Source organism: Oncorhynchus masou, chromosome 28 (genome assembly GCF_036934945.1).
Source record: "Oncorhynchus masou masou isolate Uvic2021 chromosome 28, UVic_Omas_1.1, whole genome shotgun sequence".
Taxonomy (NCBI): Eukaryota; Metazoa; Chordata; class Actinopteri; order Salmoniformes; family Salmonidae; genus Oncorhynchus; species Oncorhynchus masou.
Window position 1 is genome coordinate 10,312,807 of NC_088239.1, and position 12,500 is coordinate 10,325,306.

At 45.0% G+C, this 12,500-nt stretch overlaps 2 protein-coding genes across 2 annotated transcripts in view; one reads left to right on the plus strand and one right to left on the minus strand.

The window, feature by feature from the left end:
- The window catches only part of LOC135517153 (catenin delta-2-like), a 586,832-nt gene that overhangs the window by 77,634 nt on the left and 496,698 nt on the right, over positions 1 to 12,500 (plus strand). The gene's annotated exons all lie outside the window — the stretch shown is intronic.
- On the minus strand, positions 2,861 to 7,456 carry LOC135518487 (repetin-like). Its single transcript, XM_064943658.1, has 4 exons — positions 7,070 to 7,456; positions 6,848 to 7,006; positions 3,371 to 6,429; positions 2,861 to 3,194 (listed from the first exon to the last, which is right to left on the minus strand). Exons 1-4 carry the CDS (start codon positions 7,454 to 7,456, stop codon positions 2,861 to 2,863), a joined length of 3,939 nt encoding a protein of 1,312 aa, XP_064799730.1.

Below are 12,500 nucleotides of genomic sequence, written 5' to 3' on the forward strand. Positions count from 1 at the left end.
AACCTCCCACCTGGGTGTCAGGCCTCCACACCAACAGACAGAGATGGTGAGAAGACACTGTAAATAAATACAAAGATTAACCCACCACTAGCACACCTAGTTAAGGTGTTTACCTTCCCAGTTATGAGCTAAACTCTGTCCTCTTACCATCCCAGTTATGAGCTAAACTCTGTCATCTTACCATCCCAGTTATGAGCTAAACTCTGTCCTCTTACCATCCCAGTTATGAGCTAAACTCTGTCCTCTTACCATCCCAGTTATGAGCTAAACTCTGTCATCTTACCATCCCAGTTATGAGCTAAACTCTGTCCTCTTACCATCCCAGTTATGAGCTAAACTCTGTCCTCTTACCATCCCAGTTATGAGCTAAACTCTGTCATCTTACCATCCCAGTTATGAGCTAAACTCTGTCCTCTTACCATCCCAGTTATGAGCTAAACTCTGTCCTCTTACCATCCCAGTTATGAGCTAAACTCTGTCATCTTACCATCCCAGTTATGAGCTAAACTCTGTCCTCTTACCATCCCAGTTATGAGCTAAACTCTGTCATCTTACCATCCCAGTTATGAGCTAAACTCTGTCCTCTTACCATCCCAGTAATGAGCTAAACTCTGTCCTCTTACCATCCCAGTTATGAGCTAAACTCTGTCCTCTTACCATCCCAGTTATGAGCTAAACTCTGTCCTCTTACCATCCCAGTTATGAGCTAAGCTATGTCCTCTGCTGATTGTAGTTTGTTGTCTTTCCTAAGCTAACTTCAGAAGACAGAGATTATTGAAGTATCACTTTTAACTGTGAGGAGAGAGAACAAGGGAACGTATTTTGATGGAGGATTCTGTTTACTGTTCCGTTCACCGTCGGGGTAATTCTCTAAACATTGAGCTCCTCCATCTCTCTGTCTCCTTCTCCCCCCCCCCTCCCCTCTGTCTCTCTGTGTCTATCAGAACGGGAGGCTCTGTCAGTTTTTCATGTCTTATCTCAACCAGAGAAATGAAATTTCAGGCCTTCACTTCTCCAGACAAACAGGAAACGGCACACAAGTCAAATCTGCCATAACACGCCTCAATTAAATGTGTCCCCAAAGGCACAAAAGCCCCTGAGCCCTGCTTCGTGTTACAGTCTGCCCGTAGGGAAAGAGTCTCCATCCAACACAGGCTTAGCAGCGCCCACAACAATGGCCCAGAATAACCTTTTAGTCATGTTTGACACGGTGATCAAGCTATCTGACTCTGGGAAATCCACGGTCAAGTTCAATCCCTGCTGAATTTGGGGTGCACCACAGACAACCTTTCAACAGTCACCGAGCACAAGCAGCTTAATTAACCTCATTCAGGTGATGGTGGTAAAAACAGTGATAGTGCTCAAATTAAAAATGTCCAGACCTTATTAAAAAACCCAGGCAACGTCGTTAGGCGTTCCTCTCAGATGCACTACATGACCAAAAGTATGTGGACAGCTGCTCATCCGTCATCTCATTCCTAAATCATGGGCATATTTATGGAGTTGGTCCCCTGTTTGCTGCAATAACAGCCTCCACTCTTCTGGGAAGCATTCCCACTTGATATTGGAACATTGCTGCAGGGACTTGCTTCTATTCAGCCACAAGAGCATTAGTGAGGATGGGCACTGATGTTGGACGATTAGGCCTGGCTCGCCGTCAGTGTTCCAATTCATCCCAAAGGTTTCCGATCTTGGTTTAGACCAGGGCTCTGTGCAGGCCAGTTAAGTTCTTCCACACCGATCTCGACAAACCATTTCTGTATGGACCTGGCTTTGTGCACGGGAGTAATGTCATGCTGAAACAGGAAAGGGCCTTCCCCAAACTGTTGCCACAAAGTTGAAAACACAGAATCGTCTAGAATGTCATTGTTTGCTGTAGTGTTAAGATTTCCCATCACTGGAACTAAGGGGCCCGAACCATGAAAAATAGCCCCAGGCAATTATTCGTCCTCCACCAAACTTTGCAGTTGGCACTATACATTGGGGCAGGTAGCGTTCTCCTGGCATCCACCAAACCCAGATTCGTCCAGTGGACTGCCAAATAGTGAAGAGTGATTCATCACTTCAGAGAACATGTTTCCACTGATCCAGAGTCCAATGGTGGCGAGCTTTACACCACTCCAGCCGACGCTTGGCATTGCGGATGTTGATCTTAGGCTTGTGTGCGGCTGCTCGGCTGCTCGGCCATGGAAATCCATTTCACTTTAGCTCCTAGCGAACAGTTCTTGTGCTGACGTTGCTTCCAGAGGCAGTTTGGAACTCTGAAGTTTTGCAACCGAGGACAGACGCTTCAGTACTCTGCGGTTCCCGTTCTGTGAGCTTGTGTGGCCTACCACTTCGCGGCTAAGCCGTTGTTGCTCCTAGATGTTTCCTCTTCACAATAACAGCACTTACAGTATGACTGTGCCACGTCACTGAGCTTTTCAGTAAGGCCATTCTGCTGCCAATGTTTGTCTATGGAGATTGCATTGTTGTGTGCTCATTGTTATACTCCTATCTGCAACGGGTGTGGTTGAAATAGCAGAATCCACTCATTTGAATGGGTGTCCACATACCTTTGTATATATAGTTTAGGTCTTCAGACCTGTTAATTGGCTGTTAATTGGCCTCACCTGCGAGCTCTATGTCCTTCTCTTAAACTCTCCAGACACCTGCCACGTAGCGTACTCCCTCTAGAGGTGTGTGTATTCGTTGTGGCGAATAGACTAATGCAGGATAAACCAGCAGCTAACACCAAGCTGAACCCAGAGTAAACCTGGACACTGTAGATTTGCTCAAAGTCTTGGTCCAGATAGTGAGCATTGAGTCCATCTGATCAGGGGCTCTGTCCAATATGGCACCATGTTCCCTCTATAATGCACTACTTATGGCCCGGGCCCATAGGGTCATAGTGCTCAAAGTGCTCAGAGTGTTCATAGGGCTCATAGGACCCATAGTGCTCATTGTTCTCGTTGTGCTCATTGTGCTCATAGGGCTTATAGTGCTCATAGGGATCATAGGATTCATAATGTTCATAGTGTTTATAGTGCTCATAGGGATCATAGGATTCATAATGTTCATAGTGTTTATAGTGCTCATAGTGCTCATAGGACCCATAGTGCACATAGGACCCATAGTGCACATAGGACCCATAGTGCTCATAGGACCCATAGTGCACATAGGACCCATAGTGCACATAGGACCCGCAGGGTAGCCTAGTGGTTAGAGCGTTGGACTAGTAACCGAAAGGTTGCAAGTTCGAATCCCCGAGCTGACAAGGTACAAATCTGCCACTGAACAGGCAGTTACCCCACTGTTCCCAGGCCGTCATTGAAAATAAGAATGTGTTCTTAACTGACTTGCCTGGTTAAATAATGGTTAAAAAAAGGACCAATAGTGCTCATAGTGCTCATAGTGCTCATAATGCTCATAATGCTCATAATGCTCATGGTGTTCATAGTGCTCATAGGACCCATCGTGCTCATTGGGCTCACAGGACACATAGTGCTCATAGTGCTCATAGTGCTCATAGTGCTCATAGTGCTCATAGTGCTCATAGTGCTCATAGTGCTCATAGTGCTCATAGTGCTCATAGTGCTCATAGTGTTCATAATGTCCATATTGTTTATAGTGCTCATAGTGCTCATAGGACCCATAGTGCACGTAGGACCCATAGTGCTCATAGGACCCATGGTGCTCATAGGACCCATAATGCTCATAGAGCTCATAGGTCCAATAGTGCTCATAGTGCTCATAGGAACCATAGTGCTCATTGGGCTCACAGGACACATAGTGCTCATAGTGCTCACAATGCTCATAGTGCTCATAGGACCCATTGGGCTCACAGGGCTCATAGTGCTCATAGTGCTCATAGTGTTCATAGTTCTCATAGGACCCATAGTGCACATAGGACCCATAGTACCCATAGTGCTCATAGGACCCATAGTGCTCATAGTGCTCATAGGGATCATAGGATTCATAATGTCCATATTGTTTATAGTGCTCATAGGACCCATAGTGCACATAGGACCCATAGTGCACGTAGGACCCATAGTGCACGTAGGACCCATAGTGCTCATAGGACCCATGGTGCTCATAGTGCTCATAGTGCTCATAGTGCTCATAGTGGTCATAGTGCTCATAGGACCCATAGTGCTCATAATGCTCATAGAGCTCATAGGTCCAATAATGCTCATAGTGATCATAATGCTCACAGTGCTCATAGTGCTCATAGGAACCATAGTGCTCATAGGACCCATCGTGCTCATTGGGATCACAGGACACATAGTGCTCATAGTACTTATAGTGCTCATAGTGCTCACAATGCTCATAGTGCTCATAGTGCTCATAGGACCCATAGTGCTCATAGGACCCATCGTGCTCATTGGGCTCACAGGACACATAGTGCTCATAGTTCTTATAGTGCTCATAGTGCTCATAATGCTCATAGTGTTCATAGTACTTATAGTGCTCATAGTGCTCATAGTGTTCATAGTTCTCATAGGACCCATAGTGCACATAGGACCCATAGTGCACATAGGACCCATAGTGCTCATAGGACCCATAGTGCTCATAGTGCTCATAGGGATCATAGGATTCATAATGTCCATATTGTTTATAGTGCTCATAGTGCTCATAGGACCCATAGTGCACATAGGACCCATAGTGCATGTAGGACCCATAGTGCTCATAGGACCCATGGTGCTCATAGGACCCATAGTGCTCATAGTGGTCATAGTGCTCATAGGACCCATAGTGCTCATAATGCTCATAGAGCTCATAGGTCCAATAGTGCTTATAGTGATCATAATGCTCACAGTGCTCATAGTGCTCATAGGAACCATAGTGCTCATAGGACCCATCGTGCTCATTGGGCTCACAGGACACATAGTGCTCATAGTACTTATAGTGCTCATAGTGCTCACAATGCTCATAGTGCTCATAGTGCTCATAGGACCCATAGTGCTCATAGGACCCATCGTGCTCATTGGGCTCACAGGACACATAGTGCTCATAGATCTTATAGTGCTCATAGTGCTCATAATGCTCATAGTGCTCATAGTACTTATAGTGCTCATAGATCTTATAGTGCTCATAGTGCTCATAATGCTCATAGTGCTCATAGATCTTATAGTGCTCATAGTGCTCATAATGCTCATAGTGCTCATAGTACTTATAGTGCTCATAGTGCTCATAGTGTTCATAGTTCTCATAGGACCCATAGTGCACATAGGACCCATAGTGCACATAGGACCCATAGTGCACATAGGACCCATAGTGCTCATAGGACCCATAGTGCTCATAGTGGTCATAGTGCTCATAGTGCTCATAGGACCCATAGTGCTCATAGGACCCATCGTGCTCATTGGGCTCACAGGACACATAGTGCTCATAGTGCTTATAGTGCTCATAGTTCTCATAGGACCCATAGTGCTCATAGTGTTCATAGTTCTCATAGGACCCATATTGATCATAGTGCTCATAATGCTCATAGTGCTCATAGTGCTCATAGGACCCATAGTGCTCATAGGACCCATCGTGCTCATTGGGCCCAAAGGACACATAGTGCTCATAGTTCTTATAGTGCTCATAGTGCTCATAGTTCTCATAGTGCTCATAGGACCCATCGTGCTCATTGGGCTCACAGGACACATAGTGCTCATAGGACCCATAGTGCTCATAATGCTCATAGAGCTCATAGGTCCAATAGTGCTCATAGTGCTCATAATGCTCACAGTGCTCATAGTGCTCATAGGAACCATAGTGCTCATAGGACCCATCGTGCTCATTGGGCTCACAGGACACATAGTGCTCATAGTTCTTATAGTGCTCATAGTGCTCATAATGCTCATAGTGCTCATAGTACTTATAGTGCTCATAGTGCTCATAGTGTTCATAGTTCTCATAGGACCCATAGTGCACATAGGACCCATAGTGCACATAGGACCCATAGTGCTCATAGGACCCATAGTGCTCATAGGACCCATAGTGCTCATAGTGGTCATAGTGCTCATAGTGCTCATAGGACCCATAGTGCTCATAGGACCCATCGTGCTCATTGGGCTCACAGGACACATAGTGCTCATAGTGCTTATAGTGCTCATAGTTCTCATAGGACCCATAATGCTCATAGTGCTCATAGTGCTCATAGGACCCATAGTGCTCATAGGACCCATCGTGCTCATTGGGCCCAAAGGACACATAGTGCTCATAGTTCTTATAGTGCTCATAGTGCTCATAGTTCTCATAGTGCTCATAGGACCCATATGACCCATAGTGCTCATAGTTCTCATAAGACCCATAGCGCTCATAGGGCTCATAGTGCTCATAGGACCCATAGTGATCATAGTGTTCATAGGAACCATATGGCTCATAGTGCTCATAGGACCCATAGTGATCATAGTGTTCATAGGAACCATATGGCTCATAGTGCTCATAGGACCCATAGGGCTCATAGGACCCATAGTGATCACAGTGTTCATAGGACCCATGGGGTCATAGCGCTCAATGGACCCATAGGGCTCATAGTGCTCATAGGACCCATGGGGTCATAGTGCTCATAGGACCCATAGGGCTTATAGGACCCATAGTGATCATAGTGTTCATAGGACCCATGGGGTCATAGCGCTCAATGGACCCATAGGGCTCATAGTGCTCATAGGATTCATAGGACCCATAGTGCTCATAGGATCCATAGCACCCATAGGATTCTAGTCAAAAGCAGTGTACTAAATGAAGTAGGGTGCCAGCTGGGATAAGCTTTGGGGCTTTATTCTCGACTGGCGGTAAGGTGGTACAAATGTCAAATGTTCACAATTTAGTTGTCTACATCAGCTTGTTTGCTTTATATAGGCTATAGTGGACTAACAATCCAATTGTGGTCATGGAGCACATTCTGATTGGCCAGTGAGGGGTCATGGAGCACATTCTGATTGGCCAGTAAGGGGCCATGGAGCACATTCTGATTGGCCAGTGAGGGGTCATGGAGCACATTCTGATTGGCCAGTAAGGGGCCATGGAACACATTCTGATTGGCCAGTGAGGGGTTATGGAGCACATTCTGATTGGCCAGTAAGGGGCCATGGAACACATTCTGATTGGCCAGTGAGGGGCCATGGAGCACATTCTGATTGGCCAGTAAGGGGCCATGGAACACATTCTGATTGGCCAATAAGGGGCCATGGAGCACATTCTGATTGGCCAGTGAGGGGTCATGGAGCACATTCTGATTGGCCAGTGAGGGGTCATGGAACACATTCTGATTGGCCAGTAAGGGGCCATGGAGCACATTCTGATTGGCCAGTAAGGGGTCATGGAGCACATTCTGATTGGCCAGTAAGGGGCCATGGAGCACATTCTGATTGGCCAGTAAGGGGTCATGGAGCACATTCTGATTGGCCAGTGAGGGGTCATGGAGCACATTCTGATTGGCCAGTGAGGGGTCAAGCCTCGACACACCTTCAACGTGTTTATTCATAAAATAAAATAAATCGTTAACAGCCTTTTATGCCACCACCAGCTACTGTCCATAATTCTGGTTACGAACCTCCGATCCTACAGCACTATCACCAGCTACTGTCCATAATTCTGGTTACGAACCTCCGATCCTACAGCACTATCACCAGTGCTTAGATTTAGCATTGCATTAAGGTTTTAAAATATAGCCCTGTGTGTGTGTGTGTGTGTGTGTGTGTGTGTGTGTGTGTGTGTGTGTGTGTGTGGGTGTGTGTGTGTGGACACATCAAGCCTTGGCTCTTGTAGTCAAATTGATGTTTCTCCACATGGAATTTAGATTAATTCATCATTTCTTTTCTGCTTAAATACATAAACAAGTCAAGCATTATAACATTTAAAAATATTTTGGCTTTCAAATGTCTTTCCAAAATATTGTAATTTAAAGCCTTGGTGTGATGGTTAAATGAGATGGTAACTGTGGCAGAAAATTGATGGGCGACTTCATTGCCATTTACTCTCTCTCCTCTCTCTCTCTCTCTCTCTCCCTCTCTCTCTCTCTCTCTCCTCTCTCTCTCTCTCCTCTCTCCCTCTCTCTCTCTCCTCTCTCTTCTCTCTATCTCTGCTCTCTCTCTCTCTCCTCTCCCCCTCTCTCTCTCTCTCTCTCTCTCTCTCTCTCTCCTCTCTCTTCTCTCTCTCTCTCCTCCCTCCCTCTCTCCTCTCTCCCTCTCTCTCTCTCCTCTCTCCCCCTCTCTCTCTCTCTCTCTCTCTCTCTCTCTCTCTCTCTCTCTCTCTCTCTCTCTCTCTCTCTCTCTCTCTCTCTCTCTCTCTCTCTCTCTCTCTCTCTCTTGTTCTCTCTTTCTGTCTCAATTCAATTCAATTTAATTGTATTTCGAATACAATATAAGGACTTTATTTGCATGGGAAACATATGTTTACATTGCCAAAGCAAGTGAAATAGATAATAAATAATAACAAATTGACTGTAGAAAATATAAATATATATATCTATTTATATGCAATTCTGTAATGATGTGCAAATAGTTAAAGTACAAAAGGGAAAATAAATAAACATAAATATAGGTTGAATTTACAATGGTGTTTGTTCATCACTAATTGCCCTTTTCTTGTGGCAACAGGTCACAAATCTTGCTGCTGTGATGGGACACTGTGGAATGTAACCCAGTAGATATGAGAGTTTATCAACATTTGATTTGTTTTCGAATTCTTTGTGGATCTGTGTAATCTGAGGGAACTATATGTCTCTAATATGGTCATACATTTGGCAGGAGGTTAGGAAGTGCAGCTCAGTTTCCACCTCATTTTGTTGGCAGTGAGCACATAGCCTGTCTCTGTCTGTCTCTCTCTCTCTCTGGCTCTCTCTATCGCTCTCTCTCGATATCTCTCTCTCGGTCTCTCTCTCTCTCTGTCTCCCTCGATCTCTCGGTCTCTCTCTCTCTCGGTCTCCCTTGATCTCTGTCTCTCTCTCTCTCGGTCTCCCTTGATCTCTGTCTGTCTGTCTGTCTGTCTGTCTGTCTGTCTGTCTGTCTGTCTGTCTGTCTCTCTGTCTCTCTCTGTCTCTCTCTGTCTCTCTCTGTCTCTCTCCCTCTCTCTCTCTCTCTCCCTATCTCTCTCTCTCTCTCTCTCTCTCTCTCTCTCTCTCTCTCTCTCTCACTCTCTCTCACTCTCTCTCACTCTCTCTCTCGGTCTCCCTATTCCCCCATGTTTCCCTGGCTCTCGTTCTGTTTTGATAGATAGTCCTCCCTATTGATTATTTTAATGACACTCAACAAACTATCTTCCTTCAGGCAGTATCATTCATGACATCGCAGTTTAACCCTCCATCATCTGGTCCCGGGTCCTGGTTTTGTTTTCTCACTTCGTGTCGACCCCAGTGTTAATAAACAAAGAGTGTGATGGGAGTGTGTGCGGTCTCGTCGTTAGTTCATTGCCAAGCAGTGATAAGCAGTCCGTCACTTATAAAGAGCCTGCCAGGGACCCCTGTTTAGATAGTGACACATCTAAACACACACTGTCAGGATGAGTGTGCTTGTGTGTTTAGACACCAATCAATGTCAACTAACAGGATACAGAATGTTGTGTTCAACTAAGTCACCGCAAGCGTCTCTCCCTCCCTCTCTCACCTGCTCACTCACTCACTCACTCACTCACTCACTCACTCACTCACTCACTCACTCACTCACTCACTCACTCACTCACTCTCCCACCCACTTTCTCCCTCTCTCTTTCTATATTTCTCTCTCTCTCTCCCTCTCCCTTCCTCTCTCTTTATAGTGTCTGTGTGTCTCTCTCTCTCTCTGTCTATCTTTTTGTGTCTGTGCCATATTCCTGTCCATCTGTCCAATTCAGTGACGGAGACTGGCTCCATTACATCAGACCGACTCAATATTTCCCATTGATTTAAGATCAGACATCAGCAATATAATGTCTGCCATTCGTGTGTGTGTGTGTGTGTGTGTGTGTGTGTGTGTGTGTGTGTGTGTGTGTGTGTGTGTGTCATCGGCAATTTAATGTCTGCCATTTGTGTGTGTGTGTGTGTGTGTGTGTGTGTGTGTGTGTGTGTGTGTGTGTGTGTGTGTGTGTGTGTGACATCGGCAATATAATGTCTGCCATTTGTGTGTGTGTGTGACATCAGCAATATAATGTGTGCCATTTGTGTTTGTGACATCAGCAATATAATGTCTGCCATTTGTGTGTGTGGCATCTGCAATATGTTCAATTCTCGGCCGACTCTCTTCCAATTCTCGGGCCGACTCTCAATGATGTCGCTCTCGCTGCTGTTGATTCTTTGATAAACCTCTACACCATTCTGTATACCTCTGGCACTTCTTTGGACAACGTGTTAACTAACCTCCAGATGAGCTTCAATACCATACAACTCTTCTTCCGTGGCCTCCAACTGCTCTTAAATGCAAGTAAAACTAAATGCATGCTCTTCAACCATTCGCTGCCCGCACCTGCCTGCCTGTCCAGCATCACTACTGGACGGTTCTGACTTAGAATATGTGGACAATTACAAATACCTAGGTGTCTGGTTAGACTGTAAACTCTCCTTCCAGACTCAGTTTAAACATCTCCAATCCAAAATTAAATCTAGAATCTGCTTCCTATTTCTCAACAAACATCCTTCACTGAGGCTGCCAAACTTACCCTCGTAAAACTGACCATCCTACCGATCCTTGACTTTGGCGATGTCATTTACAAAATAGCCTCCAACACTCTGCTCAAAAAATTGGATGCAGTCTATCACGGGCCATCCGTTTTGTCACCAAAGCCCCATATACTACCCACAACTGCGACCTGTATGCTCTCGTTGGCTGGCCCTCGCTTCATATTCGTCGCCAAACCTACTGGCTCCAGGTCATCTACAAGTCTCTGCTTGGTAAAGCCTCACATTATCTCAGCTCACTGGTGACCATAGCAGCACCCACCGTAGCACACGCTCCAGCAGGTATATCTCACTGGTCACCCCCAAAGCCAATTCTTCCTTTGGCCGCCTCTCCTTCCAGTTCTCTGCTGCCAATGACTGGAACTAACTGCAAAAATCTCTGAAGCTGGAGACTCCCTCACTACCTCCCTCACTAGCTTTAAGCACCAGCTGTCAGAGCAGCTCACCGATCACTGCACCTGTACATAGCTCATCTGTAAACAGCCCATCTATCTACCTCATCCCCATACTGTATTTATTTATTTATCTTGCTCCTTTGCACCCCAGTATCTCTATTTGCACATTAATCTTCTGCACATCCTACCATTCCAATGTTTAATTGCTATATTGTAATTACTTCGTCACCATGGTTTATTTATTGCCTTACCTCTCTTATCCTACCTGATTTTCACACACTATATATAGATTTTTCTACTGTATTAGTGATTGTATGTTTGTTTATTCCATGTGTAACTCTGTGTTGTTGTTTGTGTCGAATTGCTATGCTTTATCTTGGCCAGGTCGCAGTTGCAAATGAGAACTTGTTCTCAACTGGCCTACCTGGCTAAATAAAGGTGTTCTCAACTGGCCTACCTGGTTAAATAAAGGTGTTCTCAACTGGCCTAGCTGGTTAAAAAATGTGAAATAAAAATACTTAAATTAAAAAATATAATGTCTCACATTTGTGCGTGACATCAGCAATATAATGTCTGCCATTATTGTTTGTGACATCAACAATATAATGTCTGCCATTAGTGTTTGTGACATCAGCAATATAATGGCTGCCATTTGTGTGTGACATCTGCAATATAATTTTTGTAATTGGTGTTTGTGACATCAGAAATATGTCTGCCATTTGTGTTTGTGACATCAGCTTTATGTCTTCCACTTGTGTTTGTGACATCAGCAATGTACAGTGTGTTCGGGAAGTGTTCAGATCCCTTGACTTTTTCAAAATCTTGTTACGTTACAGTCCTATTCTAAAATGTATTACATTTTTTTCCATTACCAATCTACACACAATACCCTGAAATGACAAAGCAAAAACAGGTTTTCATTGACATTTAAAAAAAAATGTAAAGCAGAAATACCTTATTTACATAGGTTTTCAGAGCTTTTGCTATGATACTTGATATTGTGCTCAGGTGCATCCTGTTTCCATTGATCATCCTTGAGATGTTTCTACAACTGGATTAGAGTCCACCTGTGTTATATATTCAATTGATTGGACATGATTGGGAAAGGCACACACCTGTCTATGTAAGGTCCCACAGTTGACAGTGCATGTAAAAACCAAGCCATGAGGTCAAAGGAATAGTCCGTAGAGCTCCGAGGCAGGATTGTGTCGAGGCACAGATCTGGGGAAGGGTAGCGAAACATTTCTGCAGCATTGAAGGTCCCCAAGAACACAGTGGCCTCCATCATTCTAAAATGGAAGAAAGTTGGAACCGCCAAGACTCTTCCTTGAGCCACCCGGCTAAACTGAGCAATCGGGAGAGAAGGGCCTTGGTCAGGGAGGTGACCAAGGACCCAATGGTCACTCTGACAGAACACCAGTTCCTCTGTGGAGATAGAAGAATCTTCCAGAAGGACAACCATATCTGCAGTCTTCTACCAATCA

Excerpts from the sequence above, each read along its gene's own strand:
- LOC135518487 (XM_064943658.1), bottom strand. The coding sequence starts at position 7,456 with ATGAATAAACACGTTGAAGGTGTGTCGAGGCTTGACCCCTCACTGGCC. Across the intron at positions 7,007-7,069 it reads CCTCACTGGCCAATCAGAAT|AATGTGTTCCATGGCCCCTT; the intron begins GTGTTCCATGGC and ends CTGGCCAATCAG. Across the intron at positions 6,430-6,847 it reads TCCATGACCACAATTGGATT|CCCTATGGGTCCTATGAGCA; the intron begins GTTAGTCCACTA and ends GGGTCCTATGAG.